Raw genomic sequence first — 26478 nt, forward strand, 5'->3', positions numbered from 1 at the left:
TTCAACACACTGAAATGAAAGGTGATTATTGGATTATTGCATAATAATGCAGTAAGTGATGTGGCTTTCTTTTTTATTCTAACATTACAATGGAAAGCAGGATTTAACCATAGTTCGTATTATATATATATATATATATATATATATATATATATATATATATATATATATATATATAAATATATACAAACAAGGAAAGTAAAGTTTTCTGTTCCCCTCACTAGTGAAAAACTCACGAATTTAACATTATCACCACTGTGCTGCTGTCCATGGTGCTGAACTGAACTGATCCAGGCTCCAGGTTTGTCCATAATGCTCAGTGACATGAACACACACACACACACACACACACACACACACACACACACACACACACACACACACACACACACACACACACACACACACACACACAGACAGGAGGGCGGGATCATCCTGCAGAGAGCCACACAGAGTTGAGCTACAACAAACTAGATGGTGTCCAGAGGAGCGATGCTGCTGTTGCTGCTTTTTTTTTTTCCCCCAACAACTTTTTGTTTTATCGAGGATTTTTTTTCTTTCTTTCCACTTTTTTCGCCCCTCAGCCTTTGTTTCATCTCTGATTCTACAACTGTACTTCTGACAAAACTTCCCAACTCGGTGAACTAAGTCTTGTGCATGTGTCTCAGAGGAGAACCTGCACAGTTATCCCACTGCAGGAGCAGGCCAAGAGCTTAGGTTGCAGAAGATGTGCAGAGAATCTGAGTTTCCTTCAGCCGAATGGATCCACACGAAGCGGAGACACCGGGGGAAAGTTTTTAACAGTTTCTAAAAACCCCGCTGTGGAGGAGGAGGAGGAGGTGGAGGAGGTGGAGGAGGTGGAGGCTGGGCCGACATGAGGCTGTGTAACCGCGGCATGATGATGCTGCTGACCACGGCGGGGGCTTTCTGCGCCTTCAGCCTCATGACCATCGCGGTGGGAACGGACTACTGGCTGTACTCCCGCGGGATGTGCCGCTCCAAGAACCTGAACGACAACGAGACCGTCCGCAAGAACGAGGAGGTCCTGACCCACTCCGGCCTGTGGAGGACCTGCTGCACGGAGGGTAAGACTGGAGCTCCTTCACAAGTTTACAAGAGTGACCTGAACTCTGGTCCATGAGTACAGATCCACAGGAGTAAAGTCACAGCAAAACTTTCATATACAGCAATATTATTGTCAAATGTTAATAAAATCAATATCAAATCATATTGCAAGTACAGTTGTCTATAGTAGACTGCTTAATATGAAGTAACTAATACCCAATGGTGCAATATGCATGTTACTTCCACAAGAGAGAAAATGTACATCAAATCTTGTATATAGACTGATAGATGCTCCATAGATATAATATATTAATAGTAGCCTACATTATAAATGATATTAAACAACTGATAAATGTTTATTTCAATCATTCCCTGTATTTAATTCATCACAGCTCTGGGATCTTGCAGAATTATGATAATAACATTACTAAACATCAATCAATCAATGTAAAAATAAACTACTTATTTACAAGTAAAAGTCCAGCATTCAAAAGAAATAGGCTGCAAGTACGCATGCACTATTGTTAAAATGCATATAATGTTTCAAAAGTAAAAGTGCTTAATGCAGAAAAATGTCTTCTGTGATTATTGAGTTATTATTATTATTATTTGTATTTTATTATCATTTGCTGTGTGAGTAAAATCCTACAGTAAGAAATAATTTGATTGTTGTTTAGTCAATAACAATACATCATAATGAGCTAGTTGATAGCTGATAGTTAAATAAATGTAAAAGTCCCTGTCTGTCAAACTAACATCCTTTGAGTAACCACTTCCAGTACTCAAACCTTTTTCCCATCTCTTTATTTATTTACAAATTATTCAGAAAGAGATGAAGCAAAGTTCACAAGAAACTTTCATTTGCATCCAACAAAAATAATAAAAGCAGTGATACTGAGGGGGAGTTTGCTCCACAATCTTTGAGCTAAAACAGATGCTAACTAGCTTTTATCAACCAGCCTTTTGAGCCTAAAGCAGTCAGTTAAAAATACATTTGAGTCTAAGTCTTTATTTTTATCTCTCGATGTCTGATGAAAACCTCTAAGTCTTTTGAGAGGCACTGACAGTCTTCAGAGAAAATGTGCTCTCCTCCAACATATCACAAATTATAGCTCACTGAATTTGATTGATGTCCACATCTTGGGGAGGGGAAGGAGTTTAAGTCTTCTGGATATGTGATGGATGGAAATGACATTTTCAATTATTCATTGCTTTTTTAATAGCGCCCCCTCTTTCTCTTATCCCATATCCTCTGGTTGCACTTGCTTTGCTAATTTTCTCAATGAAAATGGAAATGTTCAGCTCTCTCACTCTCTATCCCACTGCTGCTGCTGCCCCACTATTGCTAAGCTCCAAAATGGTTTAATGGGAAGGTAACAAAGCATGCAGAGGACATCAATGCTTCAACAGTCCTGTGCGTGTGTGTGTGTGTGTGTGTCTGTCAGTTTGTGTCACAGTAAGCCAGAAGCAGGCAGACAGAAAAACGAAAAGCTGAAGGCTCTCTGTGTGTTATAAATAATTATAGGATGAAGCTGCACTGTTGATTTCTTCAGGATGAGACGTTACAACAACAATAAATAGTGACATGACAGACATAACAAAGACATTGATATAAAAAAAATAAAAATGCACGAGGACAGCAGCCTGATGTATTAGTGTGTGCACTTACGAAACACGGCACCACAAAGAGAAATTAGTAGTGGGACCCTGTTGAGATATTTTCATGTCAAGCTACAACAAAATAGTCCTCTGAAGTAGCTGTTTGGATAAAGACTAATGGTACTGAGCTGGCAGAAAAACAAGCTGCTTAATACAAGTGCTCAGAAATGATCTATTCTTCCTGAGAGTGAGGAAAAATGTGAAACATAAACATATTACTCATCTCTCTCTGTATCCTGACAATAATTTGAATAAATGCTCTCTCAGGATCTTTATTTCTCTCTGACCTGTTGACCGCGGCCGAGTTGTAGCTCGCTGAACGAGTTTTATCCCGGTAACCACGGCGACGGAGTCACATGATCAATACCGGTCAATCTGCGCAGCATGTAGGGACACAATTATCAATACATCCCTGTGTGAGCGAATGCTGAAAGGCACTGCTGGGCCAGAGGTTACTGGGAGTAGGGAGGATGTGTGCAGATGATTTTTGCCTCTTCAGGGGAGTAAAAGTACATCAAATCTTTTATAGGTCGTCACTATTAGATATATGAGTTCCAAAAGTGTTCTTCATGAAAGGGTAGATGACCTACACAGAACTATTTGCTTTTGAAGAACCATTTTTTGAAGAAATTGTTTTCCAAGAGTCGTTTGTACTGCTGTGTTCAGACTAAAAGGCTACAAGTCATTTTCAATGGAGGCCGGTGGCACAAAACTAGAAACTGACACACCACACTTGATGACGAGCTACAAATCAAAGTTGAGCTGGTGTCAACTTCTTTCCACGCTTTAATGACGGAATTAAGCATCCACCAATCATATGTTTTTGTTTCACCGTGTTCCGTTCTGTCTAAAAAAATGCTTTTAGTTATGTCAACGAGAGCTTCAGCAACACTTCAAGTGCGGCTCCGAAACAATGTAGCTGTTTTATCGCTTTTGTCACTTGTAATGTAGTTATGACACATAGCTTTAGAATAAAGGTTCCCTTTAAGAACCCTTTTCATCCAAAGAACCCTTTTTGGAAGAAAGAGTTCTTCAAGGATTGCTAAAAGCATGGGTGGTAAAAGGAACCAGGCCCACAACCCCCCAAAAAACTGTGATTGTGAGCCAGAAATGTGTTTGGTTCTGTAACCCATCAGTCCCTGGTTCTTCTAACGTTTCATGAGGAACCCTACCTGTGTTACCCTTGGAACACAAAAGTTTTTTTGGTACAGTACAACACCCTGGGTTTGTTCTTTTAAGCATCTATAGGAGGTGGAAGGTTCTGGATAGACCCTCTGTTGAGGGTTCTCTCTGGCTGGATTCTTTCTTAGATAGTTCTAAGTATAAACCTTTATATTGTGTTCTAGGTAGAACCATCTGAGCAGGGCTTCCAGGTGGAACCTCTATAAAAGGTTCTACCAGGAACCAAAAAGGGATTTCTTATGGGGACAAGCTAAATAGCACTATACAGCACCTTTGTTTCTATGAGTGTAGTCTGTCTGTTTGGAAGCTTGATGATTGGTCGGACTATTTCTGTCTTGTGGTTTGGACTCTTGCCAACACATAGCTCCCAAAGATATCCAACATAGGATGTTTTTATATGATTAATATCGGCACAAATACAGGAAGAACACAGCAGCCCTGACCCCTTAATCTCCCCCCAGGTCCCTCAGGTCTCTGACTTGGGGCCCCTGGCTGTCAAGTGATCTGACGTGGCTGATTGTTGAGCTGTGCCCATGTGTTGTTGATTTGCGCCTATGAGCAGTATGCATTGTTGTTTATGTCGGTGTTTTCTTTATTTGTGATTTTAGGTACCTGCTCTGAGTCTGTACAGCACTTTGTTCAACATGGGATGTTTGACTTTGATTCATTAAGTAATTTAACTCAGGTAGCCAAAGGAGAATATCTGCTCTTGAAAAATCATACAAATTGCATCAAGTCAACTCCCTTCAAAACCCCTCAGAGTGCAACCAGGTTCTGATATGATATACAGTAGAATATGAGGTTTGTTGTCTTTTAACATAATTACCTCTAAGTGCTACAAGGCCAATAAATAAATAACTGCACTATCAACACTAATGTGAGGTCATTTGAGTCTGCTCGTTCAAAGTGAAATGTAAAAGTTGGTTAGTTTAAAATGCCTCCAACAGTTTCATTAAACATGTTGAGTGTCATTAGTTTATTATGTATGGATTGATGGATAGTTATTGTGGAGATTTTAGGTGTATTTCCATTTTTTCCATAAAAAAGAAATATTCGGTCTTAATTTAACTCCCTAGTGAACTAAAATGACAAATTCAGCCTCTGCATGTATAAAAGGAGGTAAAAAATCATTAAAGCCCATCAGTTGGTAGAATCACATTAAGCATCATGCAAGTCATTGTGAGAGAAAGCAGAGTGTTCTGGGTCAAAGGCATCGTTACTTCTGTAAACTACACGGTTTGTATGTCATGTTATAAAATGATACAGAGCCAAATTAGTTATGAAATGGACGTAATGTAATGTATTTCTTTGTCTTTGTCTTTTCTGCAGGGACTTTTCGGGGCGTTTGCAAAGACATCGATCACTTTGCAGAAGATGCAGACTATCAGCAGGATGCTGCAGAGTATTTACTACGTGGGTAACAAAAACAAATGTGCAAATGTAACTTTGAGATCCAACAACTGTAGTGCAAGTCTCAGGTATCCAAATGTTACATATACCCCAATTCTCCTCTCCGTAGGCGCAGTACGGGCCTCCAGCCTCTTCCCCATCCTCAGCGTGGGACTGTTATTCCTCGGAGGTGTATGTGTGGCTGCCAGCGAGTTCTACAAGTCACGTTACAACGTCATCCTCTGCGCTGGCATACTGTTTGTCTCTGCAGGTCAGAAACACACACACACAAACACACACAAACACATCTAACGTGCACTTATTGACAGTATTTATCATGCATCTGACCCTCTTCATCTCCGAACTCTTCCAGGTCTCAGCAACATCATTGGCATCATCGTGTACATATCAGCCAACTCAGGCGACCCGAGTCAGAGCGACAACAAGAAGAGCTACTCCTATGGCTGGTCTTTCTATTTCGGAGCTCTGTCCTTCGTGCTGGCCGAGATGGTGGGCGTCCTCGCGGTGCACGTGTTCATAGAGAAACACAGACAGCTGCGTACGAAAGGCCGCTCGTCCCTCATTAAGCCGCCCATCTCTCGCAGCTCATCCTACTACCGCAACCGCTACTACCACAACCGCTCACGCCGGTACAGCTACAGGAGCAACCACAGTGCGGGTGACCCGGCGGTCTCACAGTCCTTTAGAGCGTCCCTGGGGCGAGACCGAGAGCCGTCCATCTCGGCTGAATCCAAAACCATGGCAGGTTTGCCGACAGCAGTGTCAGTGGGCTCAGACTTCATGCTCTACACTTTGGCCTCGCCTCTCAAGGACGGTAAGATGGTTGACATGGCCGTGGATGATTTAACGACTGCAGCAGCTCACAACAACACGGAGATGCTGCCTGGAAACTGTGCTGCCAACAGGAGGACCACACCTGTCTGAGGAGGAGAGGAAGTGGGAGGATGTAAAACACGAGAGGACCTTATGTGAGAGGAGAACTTTAGATGAACGGAAGTCTTTCTTGGTATAAAAGGAGGAAAGACCTTTGGGACCAAAACAGGCCTGCACAAACTGATCTGTCAGACAATAAATGATGAAAAGACACAACCACTGTTTCCCAGTGCCAAGTTTGACGTCTCCAACGTGATTGTTTTGTTTGATTAACAGTCCAAACTGCAAAATATTACATTTACAATGATACAAAACAAGGAAATTAGGTAAAACATCATGTTTGTGACGCCAGAATCTGAGACTGTTTGGCATTCTTTGCTTGAAAAACGCATATTTCTGTGCTCTTTGTATGTCATTCTGCTATGCTATTACAGTAGCTATATCTACAGTATACCTGTAGTGTGTGTGTGTGTGTGCGAATGAGTGTGTGTTTAATTATAGGAAAGTGTGCATGAGACAGACAGTCATGCAGAGAGAGAGACAGGAAAGAGGAGCGGGTACATGAAAATAATAAAATATCACATAGAAATACACAACACACTTAGATAAAACATCTGAAATTGACATAACCTCACTATGTCCGGTTCCTGTCCTCGTTTTTGTGGACCTAAGTGATAAATCGAAACCCCATTAGATGCATTAGATCCCTTTCAATCTGTCTCTCGCTGTGTCTGTTTGAGTGCGTATTGCATAAGCATATGAGCATAAATGTAACAAAAGGGAACACTTATGGCTTTGTCAACAAGTCTCTGTTTACATCAAATAAAGATTATAAATAAACACAAAGTGTGCTTTGAAGAGAAATGCGCGTAATAAGTGGCAGTGTTGTTGCTTTTGTGCTTTACAGTGCTCATCTCAGGTGTGAGGGAGAATATTCAAATATCTGCTCTTGCGTAAGTGTGCACAGAAGCAATTTTCCAAGCAAGGTACAAGTAATGAAAATACGATCGACCCCCTCCCTGTGGTGAAAAACAGGAGGACTTTGTGTGTGAACGTGCATGAGTAAGCGGCGTTAGAGATGATAATAAAGGACAGTATAAACAGCTTCAACAGCGTAACAGCAGGCAGACTGATGTGTTACCATGGCAGCAGCAGCATCATGCAGGCGAACATTCAAGGCAGTTTTGATGAATACACTTACTGTGCTATCACGTACTGACCACACAAGAAAAACAACACCATCACATATACTAGACACCGTGTCACCTGTGGAAACGAACCACCTCACATGGGTTCACATTAATTCCACCATTTCACAGCAACGCTCATTGATTAAAAAATATTGATATTGATGTATGACTCAAAGTCCTGGTACATTGCTTGTTATTATTACTTCACAAGTATCACTGGTAGCGTTAGGATTTTAACCCATGCACACCAATAGACTAGAGCCTACATCCAGCACCTAAGACCGGTCGACCTACCTATGAAAACTATAAAACAGCAAGTCTTCAAGTCTTTATATGTGGAGTAATAAAACAGATCAATCACTGTTATGTTTATTAGCTAGTCGGTCATTTTGTCTTTCTTCCATTTGGTGCTTGGCTGACAGCTGCCTGCTGCGGCTGTAAATGGGGTTGATTGACCCCAGTGAGCTGAGAGATGCTGAAACGTTGCAGAACTGAGGTGATACTTCTTTCTGGGTTTGTTCATAGACACTGCTAACATTCTTCATTTTTCATTTGATGTATTGTGGGGAAAAAAGCAAAAATTGATTGATTAGTGCAGCTTTTTAACAAAAATGTAACTTTTTAGTTTTACTTGTTATCTAATAATGAGTGTCATATACCCAACAAAGCCGTCTCAAACATCCACTAACATGGCTGATGGAACCTACGTCATTTAAGCCCAACTTTCAGTCTGGATGATCTGACTTTCAACGTCAAAACATATTGGCAGCGGCGGGATTCGAACCCGCGCCTCCGAGGAGACTGGAGCCTTAATCCAGCGCCTTAGACCGCTCGGCCACGCTACCTGTTATTAACATGAAGAAAAGGTAATTATGACCCCTCTGTAATATCAACTAGATAGAAATGTGTTATACAAACAGCATAAATATAATAAAAATATTTAAGGATATGTCCCTGTATGACGTCAGGTCCGACAACTACCATAAAGATACATTAATACTCCTGTACAACATGATTGAACAATCAAAGAACACCAGGAAAACAAGATCATTCACATCTATTTTGAAACCTTTGCCCTGCTAACGCCAACTCAAAGTCAAGCATAGGGTGTGCTTGTACAACAAAACATGTTTATTTAGAAGTTTTTAAGAATGTATTTAAGAAATATGTGTGCCAGAAACAGCACCTTATTTTACGGTATTGGAATGCACTTTAAATAGTAATTATAATAAATGCATAAATTTGCCTATGAATTAGATCAATATAGCTATGAAATAATTTAACGAGGCAATAAATACATGAATAAATATAAATATAAATGAGTCAATAAAGTTCAATAAATAAATGAATAAATTTATAGGTTTTATTTAAATAATATATTATTTTAAGATTATTTTTTGTTTATTTCAAGGCACTTTATCTCGTAATTCCACATTTGTTTATATCAGGGTGCTTAAAATAAACTTCAGGGGAATTATTATTTAATTTGATTTAATTATTCTAGAAGGTACTGCCTCACTTATTTCACCGACATATACATTTATTTAATATTAGTTAAAATGATATTCCACATTATGGAAGCCGGTCTTTGATCTGCTGTCACTAAATGACGATCTTTTCATCCGTTGTTCTGACGGAAGCGTGCGTCCATTTTGAAACGGACCGGAGTTAAGCCTCTTGCCGTCGTCTATACTCTTTGGAGGAACCCTGGATACATCCGGTTCCGACCTGCGCCATTTTGATGAAACAGCGAGGAGAGAAGCAGATCTGATCACCGAAATGGATTTTATGGATTTAAATTGAAGATCAACGCGGATACTCGACTTTCGTCTCTACGTGATGGAAAACTCCCGTCTATCGAAGAGGAACCTTTGCGTCCTGGCATGCTAGCTGTTAGCACTGGTTAGCTCACCCGACAAGCATTGTTAGCATAGTTAGCATCGTTAGCCGAGTGGTGGTTCCATGTTGTTTTCAGCTAACGTTAGCTAATCTCGAGGCGTAGCATGCTAGCCTTGACGTTGGCTAACTAAGCTAACTCAGCATTTAAACGTTATAGTGCGATTTCAGAACAACTTTCTTCAAGGTCAGCCGGCGATAAACGTGACATTTGTGGACTTGTGGCGGAAGATTTTCACACACGTGGACGTCGGTGCGGTTTGTGTCGACCTATACGAACTACACCAACACGGACTGTTGCTCTGGAGACCCCCTAACCCCGTGGCCCTGTGCTCCAGAGACTGCTCCCCACGGACTTGTGCTCTCCTGGGATGTCTCACCGGACTCTAAAGGACTGAGGAGGCTCAGGATGGCGCTCCGGCCTCACGTCTCGATCCTCATTTTTCGTTAATAACAAGGACTGCGAGCTGAACCCTTCTCCCCCCTTTACACCCACCTCCACCTCCTTTTGTCCACAGTGTTTCAGCCAATATAAAGAAAGTATACCCATTAAAGTCACCACATCTAGCTGTGTTCAGTGTTGACGCTGTTTTTATTTTCTTATCATAACCAGGCCTGTGTTTTTTTTTTTTTCTCCTTTTCTTCTTGTGCTTGATTGACTTAAAGTGCTGTTAAAAAATGTCGTGTGTTCACTATAAGTTCTCTTCCAAACTGGACTACAACACTGTCACTTTCGATGGGCTGCATATCACCCTCAACGAGCTTAAAAAGCAGATTATGGGCCGAGAGCGCCTCAAGGCCACGGACTGCGACCTGCAGATCACCAATGCGCAGACTCGAGAAGGTATGTGATCAGCTGACACGTCGTGAGACGTTCAGGGACATGTCATCCACGGTGTTTGGGAGTCACAGTGGACCACATGGCACTGTTGTCTTTGTTTATGAATCAGCCACTTGCTCTTGATTGATGACGTTTTCTGTAATACGTCAGAAGTGATGGCAACATGCCCATTGCAAAACCCCCAAGTTCAAACCTCAAGATCTTCCTTGTTGCCAGTGTTTTGGTACTTTTTGTAAAAAGAGAAAAAAAAAAGACAAGTTAAATGAAATCTTAAGTAAAGAGGTAAAAAAAAAATGAAACGCCAAAGTATGGTTTACATTTTGTACTACCTTGTCATTTGCAAGTGCCTTCATCATTTCAAGTGTTGATTGTAGAAAGAAATGTTATGTCAAGAAATCAGATTACCATAAAAATCTGAGCTGAAAAATAGAAACACCAATGAGAAATATCTATTTTAAAATGACTTAAAAGGATGCATCTAATTTCCAAATAGTTCATCTTTCAATTGGTGGTTTAAGCTCTATACCACTTATAGACTTAATATAGTTTTCCTGAGCCAGGTTTCTTTTAAAATGTCAAGCTACTAATATTATATTATTTATTTTAACTACCCAATGTACCAGGTTATTCATTAACATATAAGGATATCATTAATTCATATGATCTCATGGTTATTATATTTTTTCACAGCCTAAGTTGAAATTGTGAGACTATGCACGCCATAGTAAACTCTTTATGGGCTATTATTTGATATAAAACACATAGATCTAATGTGGTGTGTTAAGACAGTGTACACCACATGTTTACTTTATACACCTTTACTTTGCTACATATTCTACTGAACAATGTTTTGTGTCTAATTATAATTTATGTGTCATGTTTTGTAGAATACACCGATGATGAAGCCCACATCCCGAAACACTCGTCCGTGATCGTCCGCCGCACTCCGCTTGGTGGAGTAAAACCTGCTGGCAGGACGTTCATTGTGTAAGTATGCCTAAAATATTAAATAATTACAGATCAAGAATATATTTATCCTGGCGGAGGTTTTAGGTTTGCTCTGTAGTTTTGTCAACAGCTGATGGTTTCTTTCTGCTCTTTTTGTTTCCGCAGAGATCGTTCTGACACAGCTGTGGTGGGATCTTCTAGACCCGTATGTAAAACAAACCCAAAATCAACACTCTCTCCTCCTCCTCTCACCTCTCTCCCTCTCCCCCTCTTTCTGGCTTTAGTCACCTTTCTTGAGAACATTCTGTCAGCAATGATTGAGTTGTGTGTATCCTCTGTTCACTGTGTGTTGGCTACATTTGTGTTGAGATCTCAACCTCTATGTGTTATTTGATGTCTTTTTTTGGGAGGGTTTCCTGGAGTCACACATTTAAAATTAGTTTGTTGTTTCTCTCTTAAAACACTGGGTGTCTGTTTTGAAATAAACAGATTAAAGATTAAAATTGCTGAATGAGTTGAGAAACAACAGACTAGCCACCTTTTTGTTTTTTAATGCTCTGAACTTGTTGAACTGTTGCCATTTATAATGGATTGAGAAATCACTTAAACTGTTAATGATTGTATTTCATAATGAAATGGTATTGTTGCCTGCTTCAGGCCAGGAAAATGTATTTTAAAGGGGTTTGTAAAAGGAAAAATATGGTATTTTTGTAATGATAATCCATTGTCATTTTATTTTCTGTGAAAATATTTAATTTCTATGTGGTTTAAGAACCCAATGAAGTAAAGTGTGGCTGGGATTGATTGTAATTAACTTTGATTACAATTACAAGACTAAAGTTGTGTGAGTGGAAGAGACTCACCAGTGGTTTTTATTTCGAAAGCTCACCCTGCTAATCTTTAATATATTTAAATCTGTTCAGTTATATTTGCCTATGTCAATTTTTTTTTGTCCTGTACAATTTCAACATGAAGATGTTCTATTCTGCAATGAGTATGGACTGCACATAACCTTTAAAACCTCAAAGGCTCACAGATTTCATCCTGATGAGTTAAAAGCTTTTAATTTATTCAGAATCCTAAGTGTCTATCTTAAAAAGACGCAGGTACTCGTTCAAAGTGTATTTTTAAAACTGTGGTTTGGGGCATCGGTAAGAAGCTAGTTTTGCTACGTGAGATGCTGTCGCTTGGCCACTGACTTATGTTGCTGTGACATGATCACAAAGTTCTTTGACAGATTTATTAGTAAAGTAAATATCTTGTCAATCTCTGGGGGCCTTCCACGGCTGCTGCAGTGAGAAGTATACTGGTGTAGTGTGTCCTGTAAGCTGTAAGCTGCAGAACCTGTCAATAAAGTTGTTCAGTGGTTCAGTGTCAGAACTGCTTGCACCAGATCCCTGTGTGTTCCCTCCACAGCATTCTGCAATACCCAGTCTTTCCTCCGAGCCCTGCATATCATGATGGACAACCCAGCCCGCCCACTAGTTTATTTACGCGAAGGAAATTTCCCCAAGAAATAGGCAGAGCAGCCATTTTGTTCGCTATTTTTGGTTATTACTTTTTCTCTCCGTGCTTGAGATTTAATTCTCATGGTTTATTGACTCCTGACCTGCATTAGAAACATCACTCCACCTGCTTTCGCTCTTCACTCTAGAGGTGCTTTTAGGGAACACATTGGAGGAACACTTGACGAGTCTTGGTAGTTTCTTCATCAGGCACTTTATTTAAAGAAAACATTTCTACATTGGTGTCTTATGAGCTCTAAATATTTGACACTTTACAGTGTTTGCATGTCTTATTGAAACAGCATGGCACCTCTCCCCGCAAGCTCATTAGTTTACAGAAAGCAGGCTTGAACTGGTTTTGATTAAAGCTTCTAACATCTATGACAGCCTCTTTTGACACGTCGGTGAAAACCTTAAATCACTGTGGCCTGGTGAAGGAAAGCTGCATGCTAAAATGAATGTCAAGTTTTCCTTTGAGAAAATCATCCTCTCCCTACCGCAGCAGAAGCTTTAGGGTCTCAGACGAATGTGCTAGTAGTGTACATTTTTAATTTGCTGATGGTGCCCAAATATTGAGGACGGTTTAAAGTGTTTAAGCAGATGCTTTTGAACATCACCATAGTTATAACTTAAGGACTCAGAATAAATGCAGGTCTAAACTTGAAAATATGAAAGAGGAGTGAGAGTACAAGTTTACCTTACTTGTTAAATGTAAATTTAGCTTTTCTTTGCTGTGCAGTTTAGCTATGTTGAAGTTCTCCAGAGTTTCCAGATCATGAATGTTTTTTTTATCATTTCATTATTTAGGATAAGTTTGCAACAGTAAAGCTTTTGGAAACGTGCAACAAAATACCAAAAGTTGCATTTTATTTATAGAGCTGTATTACTTTAATATCGCCTGGCAAGTGAAAAGACATTATTTGGACAAGGATCCACTTTTTTTTAGGATAAAACTTTTGCTCTTTTCTTTCAAAAGTCATCTTACCTGATAAGAATCCTATGATTGGAAAATATCTTATTTTATTCTCTAAATAAATGAGATATTTTTAATATTAACAGCTCTTAATGGATATAACCTTATGTAAGGCTTTCACAACATTATGTTTTTTGTTATGACTCAAAGCTGTCTGTAGAGGTATGAACAATGCACACAAGCCCAATAAACCCACGTCTTGACTTACATGCTCACTTACCTGGATTATTTCAAGCACTCGGTCTTCAACAAAGATTTTAATCTTGATTTAAGTGGAGACTCTAAGGGACTGGACACAGATGTGGTGGGGGACTATAAGGGCTCTTATCTTCCACTGTATGTCTATAAGATATTCTGTTAAATCCTTTAATATCTGTACTCTGATTCTCCTACAGACTGATTCTTCTCCATCTATGTCACTCGCCCAACTTGCCAAGGTACTGCTTCTGTACATGCTGGCTGTGCCTCCAGAAAATATTGCATAAGTTGAATAGATGTTTCCTTTTATCTTGTGGGGTTGACATCATCCTTTTTATCAATTTTTTCTCCCTCTCTCCATTATGTTGTTTTAGACTGCTAACCTGGTTGACGCTAATGCATCAGAGGAGGACAAGATTAAAGCCATGATATCTCAGTCCAATCATGAATATGACCCGATACAGTTAGTATTCATAAATACACACACTAACATTGTGTTCTTGTACTTGATTAAAGTCAGACTTTTGTTCTGTGGATAAACTCATGAAGCAGTGTCCTAAGCAATGTCTTTCTCTAAATGTATATCTCTCTAAGAAATGTATTGAACCTGTCTCTATAGTTACTCCAAGAAGGCAGTTGGACCTCCACCTGCTCACTATACCTGCTTTCGTTGTGGAAAGGCTGGTCACTACATTCGACAATGCCCCTTGCTGCTGGTAATTATCATGTAACATTTGTTTTTCCACAGTCTGTGATGTTTATTTTTGCTACTCTGCAGTGTTTTGGGATGTTAATTTATTTATTTTCTTTTACTTTTAAGATCCAGGATAAGAGTGTAGAGGGTCCCAAGCCAGTAAGGATCAGCAAGGGCATCCCTCAGAGCTTCATGGTGAAGGCAGAGCCAGGCACCAAAGGAGCCATGTTAACCAGCACTGGAGAATATGCTATACCTGCTATAGATGCGTACGTTTCATCCAAGGACACACACACACACAAATACTAAATGTTTAATGTACTCTAATGGCACTTTAGGTTTTGCCATTTTTGTCTTTGTCATAACCTGTTTTTGGCTCCACAATCACAGGCTGTGGTTGTGGAACTAGCAGTACCTGAAACTAAAAAAACAAATCTCTCTTAATACAGGGAGGCATATGCACAAGGAAAGAAGGAGCGCCCTCCGTTTGTTCCACACGACCAGTCATCATCCGAGGACGATACAGACCCAATCCCCGATGAACTCCTGTGTCCGATCTGCAATGACCTGATGACGGATGCCGTGGTTATACCCTGCTGTGGAAACAGTTACTGCGATGATTGTGAGTTCTGACTCGTAATAAAAATCTTAATTTGCGCAGGACAAAAAAAAAAAAAAAAAAAAAGTTATACAAACGAATAAAATCAGGGAGTCAAAACAAGGCTTTGCCAAGCAAACTTTATCTCAACTATATATTACTGAACGTCACGCACGTGTTTGAAAGTGTTCATTTTGCGTAGACATCAAGGGTGAGAATCCACTGGGAAAATGGCAGAAATGACCATTTAGTAATCAGTGGTCCCTCTAGAGTACTCCTGCCCGAGGCTTAATTTTGAGTAGTCATTAAAACTATTATGTTCCACAGTGTAAGGTTATGATTTCACACTAAATCTCTGGGAGAGTCTTAGAAAAAGTAGAAAATGATGCCCCCCAATATAAGGTGACGAGGCAGGATGAAGGGAAGTTATTTAGATAAAAAAACAACATTGTCATGAGTCTAAAGACGTGATTTATTAGTTTGTCTGTTTGTCAAATAAGCTTTTGTCTAATTAAGGACTGTTTGTTTTCAGGTATCAGAACTGCCTTGTTGGACTCAGAGGAGCACACCTGCTTCACATGCAAACAGTCCGATGTTTCACCTGATAATCTCATCGCCAACAAGTTTCTGCGACAGGTAACCCCCTTCAAATGCATGCATTTTTGCCGTGTCTCATGTTGTAATACTTGAGCTCAAAGCAAAAATAGAATAAAACACAATATCTTTTATTTAACAACTTTCTCTTCATGCAGGCTGTGAACAACTTTAAGAACGAGACAGGATACACCAAACACGTGCGCAAGCAGCTACAAAATGCAGCCCCGCAACCACCGCGCCCTCAGTTGGTCAGGCCAATGCACTCAAGACAGCAGGACCCACTGATGGCCAACATCATTCACCCTCCTCCTACAAGCGCACCCTCACCTGTCCCTCAAGCACAGGTCCCGTCACCTGCTCCTGTTCCGGCTCCCGCTACTGCTCCTGCTAGTGCACCTGCACCTGCTCTTGCTCCTGCTGCTACATCTGCTCCTACTTCTGCTCCTACCCCTCCTCATGCTGCTGCTGTTGAAGAACAAGATCATTCACCAGCACCTGCACCTGCTGTTGACCACCATTCTCCTATGCACTCCTCCAGCCACGGGGAACCGCCTCCACCGGGGTAAGTCCAGTCTAAGATGCAGTTTATACTAAGACATGAAACCAAACACTTAAGTGAGGTTTGAAATAAAAATACTTTTTTACTAATCCTCAATTTTTTGTTTTTTTTTCTGTTTTAGGGAGACAAATCCAGAACCTACTGTGACACCAGACTCTTCAGGAACCTCAGTAAGTGGATCACAGGTGAAACCGCCTTGAACATGTGAATCAAGGCGTTCGCTAGATTGATTCATACCATGACAGAGTACTGTCACCTCCCTCTCCCATCCTCCGCCACTCGTCTTTAACATTAGTGATGTTGTTCCATACCCCTGTACATTTGCGATGGCAAACACCATTTCACCTACGCTGTTGAATTGGTTGAAAATAGGTATAATTGGTTGGTTCCAAGTTGAACGGAGAACCTACCGACTTTATAACAGCCTCAACACATACTTGTGCATCCCTGAACACAAGAAACTATAACTTCTCTTGGCAGTAACTATGTTATTCTCACTCTGACTTCTCTCTCAGAATTACCATTTACCTGTTATTGGCCACCCGCCACCTCTAAGGCCGCCTCATCCACCAGGTAAGAGCTTCACTTTAGATTATTCAAGGAGATAAAGTGAGTTTGAAGGAACAACATTCTGAAACTACCATACTCTCTGCTCTATTAGGTCACCAGTCACGACCACACCACTCTCCGAGAGGGGGAGGCAGACCCTGGGAGAGGTAAGACCCGTCTGTGGGACTATCTGATCTATTAAAAGTTTGTTTTGTAATATATCAGTCTGACAATGATTCATGTCCCTCCCTTTGTACCAGGTTTTACAGAGGAAGAGGAGACCACCCCTCCACTCACCTCCAGACAGCCCCACCTCCTGCACCTATCCCCCCAGTGTACCCAGCTCCGTCCATGTACCCTCCCCCACCCCAGTCCTACCCCCTCCGTACACCTCTGGCCCAGGCCTTCTCCCTCCTGTCATTGGTTACCAACCCCAGCCTCTTTATGCTCCCGGACCACCAGGGCTCAACCCACCATGGGTTGCCCCTGGTACCCAGCCACCTCTTATGCCTTTACCCCCTCGGTCAGCCCCCCTCTCTAAGGAAGATTTCTACAGACAGCGGCACCGACAGGACACGTGAGTTGTTTCTTTTTGGTTCTTAAATCCACTACAACAGCTACTAATTTTGAGTGTGAAATAAACACAGCATACCATTAACATCACTGTGTTGGGATTGTGAATTCAGGGAGATAAAAACAATGGAGGTTTTAAACTGGATTAGTTTTTAGAAGTTTAAGTGTTTTTGTCTTTGTATCCACAGAGTTACATCCAAACTGGATGAATTTACTAAAGACTTCCACAAAGAGCTTATGAAGTACAGAAATGCCCCAAAGAGACGAAGACCATCGTATTCAAGGTAACTTCTTTTGAGAGAGAATATCAAAACGGTTTTAATTTTTTACATTAATTAACATATTCCTTAAACGAATTTGTTACAATTTTCATAATCAAATCTTTCCTTCTGGTCTTCTGAACCATTTTCTTTTCTAGATCCCGGTCATACAGTCGCTCTCCATTCAGCCGTTCTCCTTACTCTCGCTCTAGATCCAGATCCAGATCAAGATCCAGGTCCTACTCTTATTCTCCCAGCCGTTCCCGTTCCCGCTCCCACGGCCGGTCTTATCCCCGCTCCCCTTATAATAGACGCAATGGGCGCAGTTATGGACGATCACGGTCAAGGTCCCGTTCCCGTTCAAGGTCTTATGGGTATCGTCGCTCAGGCACACCCCGGTCTCCTCCCCCCTACCGACCACCAGGCTGGGAGGGAGCAGAGGGAGCTGGACCATATAGGTCAAGGTCACGAACTCGCTCCCCTGGCCCTGGTGGCTTCCGGACCCGCAGCCCTGCTGTACGAAAGCCGCCTCCTCGGGAGCTCCCACCGTATGAACTGAAGGGTCCTAGTCCTGGAGGCAATGAGCGCTGGGAAAGAGAAAGGTATCGGCAGTGGGAGAAGGAATATGCAGACTGGTACAATCAGTACTACAAAGACTACGATAACCCACATCCCTCAATGCATCACAGAGCTCGTGGCAGCAGAGACAGGGAGAGGGACAGAATGTCCCCGTTATCCAGAGATTACTCCCCCCAGGGGAGAGGAAGAAGAGGAAGAGATGAGAGAGGTGCTCCCCCTCACCATCCTCAATCCTCCTCCTCTTCAGGGACTAAGTCCAGCGCTAAAGTCCTGAAGACAAAGAAAGTAAAGAAGAGGAGGACTGGGGATGAATCAGAGACATCACATCAGTCGGTAGACAGAGGTGATGCTACTCCTGTCAGAGACGAACCGATGGACGAAATCCCTTCACTCGTCAAAACGCCTCCCATGTCCTCAAAGGCTTCAGTTGGAGCCTCGAGCTCTAAAGCTCCAGCCTCTAAAAGCACGGCTACACCCGTTAAACCCTCAACCAAGTCGACATCGAAGACTCCGTCTGATAGGAGTAAGAAAGATAAGGGCCAAAAGGTGAAAGCTAAAGTTAAGACGGAGAGCGTGAAGGTAAAGACTGACAAAGTGAAGAAAAAGCCTGGAGACGTTGTGGTGACCAAAAAAGACTCCTCATCCTCCTCCTCCTCTGGCACAAAACCGTTAAAGCCCATTAAAACCAAACCAGAAGAAACTTCCAACTCTCTCCCTAAAAAGGAAAAGGGCAAAAGCTCTTCAGTGAGGCCGGCCCTCCTTAAGACCCCCCCACTGTCCTGCCAGAACCTTCCTCACCATCATCCCTCTCTTCACGACGGCCCTCGACCCGGCCACGACATGCGGGGGAGAAGAGATCTTCCACAGGGCGGTGGTCTCCTTCCCACCCCCCATCAACACGGACTCTCACTCCTCCACAGGCCTAACTCCCCCGATGGCCGGAGGAGGATGGGAGACGAGGGCCGCTCTTTGCTCGGACCCCCTCCCGGAAAGCTGAGGAGAATAGACGGGCTGGGGGTTGGAGGTGATGTCATCTCCCACTCTCACATGTCTCACCAGCCCCCGGTCCACAGACTTCCACCCCCCTCTGACAGGCCGGGTCTTCTTCCCATACCAGGGAGCCGTGATATGGGCCGGGGAGACTCGGATCGAGGATCCATCAGACCTCTCATGGACCTTCAGGTGGGTCTGTTGCCCGTGTAGTCCTCAGAAACACTGGAATATAACTATTTTGGGTTTAACAGAGGATACTTACAGATGTGTTTGCCAACCCGATTAATTGTTTGGTAATTCTGTATTTCTGAAAATCAGACTCACTAAGTTGCTTTCTTTTATTTACAAATGGCTGCAGCTAATGTTTATTCTCATTAGAGCTGAAACAATTTGTCAATAAATCATCATAGGGAATCAACAGAAAAGTTAAATGCAAAAAAAAATAAAAGATAATGGTTTTAGCCTCAATTGATAATATTTGCTGATTGTCTTTGGTGTAAATGGAAAATGTTTGTTTTATGGCTTGGACAGAACTATCTGTTTGAATATTTCAATTTAGTCTTTAGTTGGAGATGAACATTTTTTACAATCTCTGAATTTGAAGGCCAGTTGATTGATTAATAAAATAATTAGTTGCAGCCCTAATTAATGTTTGTGTATTTATTTTTCCAATCAATTCAATAATTGTGTATAAAATGGAATAAGTAAATAAAAGAAAAAATGAAATGGCACCTCACAATTTCCATAAGCACAAGGTGACATACAAATGGCTTTTTTTTTTTTGCTGTTGGTTGATCACAACAATTAATAAAAAATAATTGCATTTTTAGAAGTTATTATCTCATGAAAGTGCTGAGTTGTTCTGATTTAACCCCTTGTAACACTTAATGTTTGCTTTTGTCCATAATCAGGTGAAGCCACTGACCCAGAGGAGGATCAAGTTGAACAGAGACCTGGGGAGAAAGGGCAGCACTGAGACAGCAACCACTGACAGGCCACCGTCTGGTTCTGAGAAGACCTCCTCCACCTCAGACCGATCATCGACCACTAACCTCTCTGAAGGAGACCGACCCAGCAGCACAGCAGAAGGTGCCGTTAGAAAGGAGCGGTCGGGATCTGCGGAGAGGGGAGTCGGCAGAGAGAGACCGGGAAGTGCTGGAGAGAGACTGCAGGGTTCAGACAGAGAGCAGAGTAGAAGCTCAGGACTGGACCGAGAGCGGGACAGAGCTTCAGGATCAGACAGAGGCATGACGTCTGACAGAGACAGAGACAGGGCCTCCAGCTCACAGAAACTAGCAGTTACAGTAGAGAGAGACCCAGATGGAGAGAGGTCAGTGAGGACCGAGAGGACCGAGAGGACAGATCGAAAGACCTCCAGTGCAGGAGGGAGGTCTGTCTCTCTGGATAAAGTGACCATCGCAGAGAAGTCGACCGTCTCCAGGAGCTTGACCGACCCTCAGGAGAAGCCGAGCACATCATCCAAGGAGAGAGGAGAAGGGTCAGAACGATCTGCTAAATCTGACAGGTATGTTTCATTTGCTTCCCTGCTGTTTGTCAAAACATCAGTATCCATAATTGAAATAGTGGTTTTGTAAACACAGTTGTTAATACGTGTAATTATATCTTACTCTTATTTCCCAGGAGTGTGTCCAAGGACAGAGCAGAGAGGAGTGTCCCCTCAGGAGAGAAACCAGCTGCTGCTCACAGAGAAGGTAATTTAAATCTCTGTGCACGTGTGTGTGTGTGTGTGTGTGTGTGTGTGTGAGGAGATGATAACTTTGATTTTGTCTTGTGCCATCTAATTAAGCATTGATTAGAAACCAGTTTTCTTTCCTCCTCCTACCTTCTCTTCCAGCAGTGAAAGATGGTGAGGAGCCTGTTGTGAAGAGCAAACCTAAGATCAGCCGAAAGGCTCTGACAAGCCCCACATCGAGCTCCACTAGGTGAGTCTGTTGTACCTCTTTTACTTATTAGTCAATCAGATTATTTTTTTTTCATACATTTTGTGTAATTTCTTTTTTTTGTGTGTTTTTGTTCAACTTGTGATTTTTATATATACAAACCAAATTTTCTTCAGGACAATAATAGAAACAAAGTTGATAAACGGTAGCTTTGAGTCCAAGTTTATTTTCTGTCATCTGTTGATTAGCTTACAGTGCAACAAAAAAAAACTAAAATGGTTATATTAGAAGGAGTGACATTGTCTATAGTTGGTAACTAGGGATGTGTAGCCGGTAGCAAACGTCTATGGTTTAAACGCATGATTTCTTCTGGTCTCTTTACAAATATGAGGTATAGTAGAGCTCTGGGTGCCCACCTACAGCTACAATTCTTTTTCCTCCATTTCTTATTTAACCGCAGAAAGTCAATGATGACAGGAGGAGAATTTCAACACTTGCAGTGACGCAAAATACCTATCTCACTCGAGCCTCATTTGCGTCATTCACACCACCCGGCGTGATTCTGCGTCTACTCACGTCCATTTACACGTCTGTCTTGTTGTATATGCGGGTTTAAATATGTTTCAATTTTAGAACTTAGATTTCTTCTGACAAATGAATAAAAAAGAGCTGAACCAATAAGTCAGTTAATTGACAGAAAATGAATCAGCAACGATAAGATGAACAAAGTTTTTCTGATGAATATCTTTGGACAAAAGTAATTTAAGCGAGAGCAACCAAGCAATCTCACGACATCACCTGGGATTTAGTCATATTTCACTATTTTCTATTTTGACATTTTAGAGACCAAACCATTAATCAAATAATCTGCCAATTATTTGATAATGAAAAAAATGTAGCACTGTTTTTGTATACCCAGCCGGAGTCTCACTGGTAACTGGTTTTAAGGAATGTTTTAACAAAACCAACTCATGTTCCTCGATTACCTTAAGAGGAACTCCACCGATTTTACATTTTAAATTCGGTGAAGCCTTTTGTGGCTTCAAAGGGAGCTACGCAAAGTCAAATGCATTTCCACAAGTGTCGTCACTTGAGCCTCCGTCAGTTGGAGATCAAGTCTTCAAGTCTGGGGTGAACAAGACGTGAGCGTACCAGAACCCTGTAGCCTGCTAAAAGCATAAAAGACCCACATTTCTGACCAACCTAGTGGCGTGGTCGGTTTGTCAGTAAAACAGGCGGCATGTTTTCACAAGGAAGAAGGATGCGTGGAATAAAAAAGGTGATCTTTCTCGTTCTGCTGCATCATTGATAATCTTCTGTCCATCCTGAGTCTGACGGTGTTGTAGGAGTGTAATAAGTCATCGTTTTATCACTTTTTTTTTTAAAATCATGTCTCTTTTTCCTTCCACACTAGGTCATCTCAAGAAACAAAGCGGGACTCAGACAAAGATCAGAAGAGTGCATCCTCCAAACCTGCAGAACAGCCTGCCGCTAGCCCCGTGAACAGCCGGGTCCGCACCCCGAGCGCCAGCCCAGAACCCAGTCCAGCCAGTGAGGAGCCGCTCATTCAGCCTCCTCCTCGCTCCAAGTGGGAAAGAGAGGATGATGAAGAAGGCCAGGAAAACGGACTTAGTGCACCCAAGGAGCCCTCACCGGTGCCACAAAAGGGCCGAGGCAGAGAGGGGCCGACTGAAGCGCCTAAACCTGTTAGGAGTGAAGGCCGGGATGCTCCAAGGGAGGAGAGGCGAGGAGCGGTGAGAGAAGAGAGGAAAGGGAGAGCACCGAGGGAAGAGGGTAAAGGAGGCAGGACGGCACAGACAAATAATGACAAACCAACCAAAATAAAACTTGTTAGGGAGGAGGGGAGAGGAGGAGGAGGAGGAGGAAGAGAGGAAGGGAGAGCTGCAGCAAGGGAGGAGCGGAGAGGTGGAGTAAGAGAGGAGGGGCGAGGAGCGACGGGGAAGGAAGAGAGAGCTGCAGAAGGCCGAGGTGGAGGACGAGATGAGAGTCGTGGCCCGGAGCCCAGGAGACAGCGGTTGTGCTCTGACCTGGGCCGCGAGACGGACGAGGCGGCCTTCGTGCCCGACTACAGCGAGGGCGAAGGCTCGGATACGGAGAGAGGAAGGAGCGGCAGCGCCAGTCTGTCCGGCAGCCAAGCCTCCAGCCCCAGCCAGAGCAACCACAGCGGCTCGGCAGCCACCAACACCACGGCCGACAAGAAGAAGAAGAAACACAAGAAACATAAGAAACACAAGAAGCACAAGAAGCACCTCGCCCAGGACAAGGAAGGAGAACAAAAGGAGCACAAGCACAAACACAAGAAAAAGAAACACAAAAAGAGCAAAGACAAAGATGTGGAGGAAGAGGAGGAGAAGGTGGAGAAAGTGGAGAAAGTGGAGGAAGGGGCTCCACACTAACAGGGGGCTAATAAGGAGATAATGATGTATTCTAGAGATATGGGCTAACACTGGCATGCTGCTCCATGTGCCACTCTGAGGGGAACGGATGAAACAAGTCTTTGAATGACCATGACACTGGACGGCTGTCTGGCTGTTATCCACTTAATGTCACTGCAAGTCTCCAAACCTACTCGTGGTACTTTGTTGTGCCTGGATTGCAGCATTTTGACCCCTGCTGAGGTTGCTTTAATGTTCAATGTGAACCTTTTTCCTTTTGTGACTTTGTGGGTCAGAGAAAAACTCTGAATTGATGCTGTGCAGCACTATTGTGATCAACCTAGAGCCGGGCAGAGAGAGGACTTAATGATAATAACGGATCCACGGCCGTGAATCTGAATGATAGGAATAACAAACACTGTACTCAGGGATGTGATTGCTTCTTTGTAGAGGAGGAATTGCTGTTTCTCTGTCTCCCGATTCATTTGTAAATAGAGATGAGCTGTTGCTTCACATAATAATAATTTTCCCTCAAGTTTGTTTTGCTCACATCCCTGTGTGCTGTTCAGTGCTTAAATGCGGAATAACCTTCATTGCTATGAGGGTCGTTGTAAGCTCTTTTTTTTTTCCTAGGACTGTACTTGTGGTTTTGCATGTTTTGGCACATTAAGTACAACTCATTAATACTTTCCATTACTGCAAACCATTTTCAACGTTCATAATCTCATTTTTAGGCAGCCATTGGTTTCAATCATGCCAGTAGTTGTTTTTTGGGGGGGATTATAAATTGATTTAAATTAGGAATAAAAGGCAACAAAACCTTCTTGGATAAGTTATCTTTCTACTGCAAGGTTAAATCGCTGCAAGGTGATTTTATAACCAAACTCAATATGAATGAAATCCAGTAGTCCTCTTTGGAAATGGTTAGCATTATAGTATTTTTGATCAATGTGCTGAAACCAACACGATCACCTGTAGGGTCCTTTTTGAGTTAAATCAAATGTTTATGTATCCATGATACACTGGATTGTATAAATCTAGGATGTGTTGATTAATAATGTCAAATCAGTCGGCATGTTTTTGTTCCAAAGGGACAGTAGGTGTCCATCACGCTGTCAGTGAGTGAATGAATGTGTGTTTGTCCGTGTGAAAGGGAAATGTGACAGATGTGGGACATGTTGGAGCACTGGTGTTCTCACAAATGAGTTGTTCGTTTTTTTTTTAATTAAAATGTTTTGACCTCATTAAAATGTCTTGTTGTATTTTATCGTTGATTGAACTCTGAGTTGGGTAATGACTAAACAAATGGAAGTTAATGACACTTTGTTCTACTAAATCGACAAAACATGCACCATTAAGTGTCACATTTAAAGAGCTACTGCACATTCAAACGTGTGGCTACTGGGATGAAACGGGACAACACTGGTGTGAATATTGACCTTTCTTATCAAAATTATAAAAAAAAGGGTATTTAATGGGTTAGAAATGGCTCAACGTGCCATCTACTGTTTTAAAAGGCAAATGCTGAAATGAAGGCGATTGGTTTGTCTTGAAATGTCACACTACCACTTAGAGACTGCCTCGCTGCCACTCTTGGCCCATTATGCACTTTTATTTTTTGCATATTTTAAAACAAGCAACAAGAAAAAAAACTACAGAATTAATTAAAAAAAAAAACTTATTTGCAACAATCCAACAGACTATCACTAAAATATCAAATTTAGCAAACATTTAAATCCTGCATTAATGAGTCAGTCCATTATAATAAACCACATTAAAATTATTACAGTAACTAAGGGTACAATAGCATTACCAGGGAAGACGCTCGTATGCAGTTATGTGTCATTGATTTTACCTGACCGTTTCACGATCGCCTTCAAAATGTGTGAAGTATTTCTGAAGACAGTTGGCTGCTCTTTGTGCTTATGCTCCCTGTGTACATTGCATTCTTTCTGTATTTAAAAAAAATTTGACTACTAATGCTATTTGAGACGTGCATTTAATTAGTTGGGCTGTCAATGGTTAGTAGATCATAAATTAGTTTCCTCCATTCCAGTGCAAGTTTGTTGTTCCTGTGTGATCCCACCATCTAAGAATGTGTCAACACAGGTGCATTGCTATAAGCATTGCTTATATTTTGGTTAATTAAGAAGTCAAACATTTAAAAGGATGTTTACCTAGAAAAGTAGATTTTTTTTCCAAACAAAAATAATGTAATAGTGATGATATTGAAGTAATTTCAACTTTAAAATACAACCATCAAAAAAAATTCCGTTAAGCTTACAAAAATGACACTAAAGCTGAAGCAACAAAATGTAAATACATGTAAAAGTATAAAATAGTTTGGTAACACTTTCTATGAAGACCACATCTATAGCGTGTTATGGGGGTGTTCAGAGTGAATTATAATGCAGGCATTATGCTTTCTGATGCACTTTAATATTATATATAAGACAAAATGTCTTATGAATGCTCTTGACGAGTTATAAACTAGAGCTTAACTGATGGAACTTATAATACATTATGACTATGTAAACTCCACTTAAGGATTTGTAGTTTGCAATAATAGTCCATGCTGTATCATAAGTTATCATTGTATGAGCTGAGTAAAGTAAAATGTAGTCATGAAGTATTAGAAATGCATTATAATTCACTATAAATGACCTCATTATGCGCTATAGATGTGGACTTCATGGAAAGTGTTACCAGTAGTATCAACAGGGCCATAAAGGGTTAAACCAAGCTTGAATTGTATTCTACTGTTATCTGTTACAAGAAGCCCAAAGTACAAGTGGGACAAAAATATAAACCACACATACCACACAAATAGGCGGTAATAGAACAATGATGTACTGCAGCACATGAAGTATCAGATATATTTGGAAGTAACTGGATTATTCAGAGGGGATGAAGTATGTCCCCGAAAGCAGATCCTCAAACTCATTGGTGAGTTTCAGGGTCTCTGGCAGCTCATTCCTTTTACAAACATGAATAATTAAAGCAAAACGTCCCACAAAGAGAAATGAGTGCAGTGAGACG

General features: G+C 41.6%; 2 protein-coding genes and 1 non-coding gene across 3 annotated transcripts; 2 read left to right on the top strand and 1 right to left on the bottom strand.

Moving 5' to 3' along the window:
- Positions 1 to 874: 874 nt before the first annotated feature.
- On the top strand, positions 875 to 6240 carry cacng3a (calcium channel, voltage-dependent, gamma subunit 3a). The gene is made up of 4 exons (XM_054605009.1): positions 875 to 1085; positions 5236 to 5319; positions 5426 to 5566; positions 5669 to 6240. The coding sequence occupies exons 1-4, from the start codon at positions 875 to 877 to the stop codon at positions 6238 to 6240; spliced, it is 1008 nt and encodes a 335-aa protein (XP_054460984.1).
- Positions 6241 to 8142: 1902 nt separating this feature from the next.
- Positions 8143 to 8224, bottom strand: trnal-aag (transfer RNA leucine (anticodon AAG)). Its single transcript has one exon. It is a non-coding gene; the product is annotated as a tRNA-Leu (tRNA).
- Positions 8225 to 9090: 866 nt separating this feature from the next.
- Positions 9091 to 24677, top strand: LOC129095432 (E3 ubiquitin-protein ligase RBBP6-like). Its single transcript, XM_054603862.1, is given in 21 exon segments — positions 9091 to 10119; positions 11004 to 11103; positions 11230 to 11269; positions 13938 to 13979; positions 14115 to 14203; positions 14360 to 14456; positions 14561 to 14703; positions 14884 to 15056; positions 15565 to 15668; positions 15785 to 16191; positions 16310 to 16358; positions 16704 to 16761; positions 16850 to 16904; positions 16998 to 17110; positions 17113 to 17314; positions 17499 to 17594; positions 17729 to 19331; positions 20054 to 20667; positions 20784 to 20854; positions 20998 to 21085; positions 22458 to 24677. Coding segments are annotated over 21 exon segments (5313 nt in total). The 5' UTR covers positions 9091 to 9953; the 3' UTR covers positions 23461 to 24677.
- Positions 24678 to 26478: the final 1801 nt, after the last annotated feature.

The sequence above is a fragment of the Anoplopoma fimbria genome, chromosome 9, assembly GCF_027596085.1.
Source record: "Anoplopoma fimbria isolate UVic2021 breed Golden Eagle Sablefish chromosome 9, Afim_UVic_2022, whole genome shotgun sequence".
Taxonomy (NCBI): domain Eukaryota; kingdom Metazoa; phylum Chordata; class Actinopteri; order Perciformes; family Anoplopomatidae; genus Anoplopoma; species Anoplopoma fimbria.

What these genes read in the sequence shown, in the direction of transcription:
- cacng3a (XM_054605009.1), top strand. Translation starts at nt 875, where the DNA reads ATGAGGCTGTGTAACCGCGGCATGATGATGCTGCTGACCACGGCGGGG. An exon ending in GAGGACCTGCTGCACGGAGG is followed by an intron (nt 1,086 to 5,235) that starts GTAAGACTGGAG and finishes TCTTTTCTGCAG; the next exon opens with GGACTTTTCGGGGCGTTTGC. An exon ending in TGCTGCAGAGTATTTACTAC is followed by an intron (nt 5,320 to 5,425) that starts GTGGGTAACAAA and finishes TCCTCTCCGTAG; the next exon opens with GCGCAGTACGGGCCTCCAGC.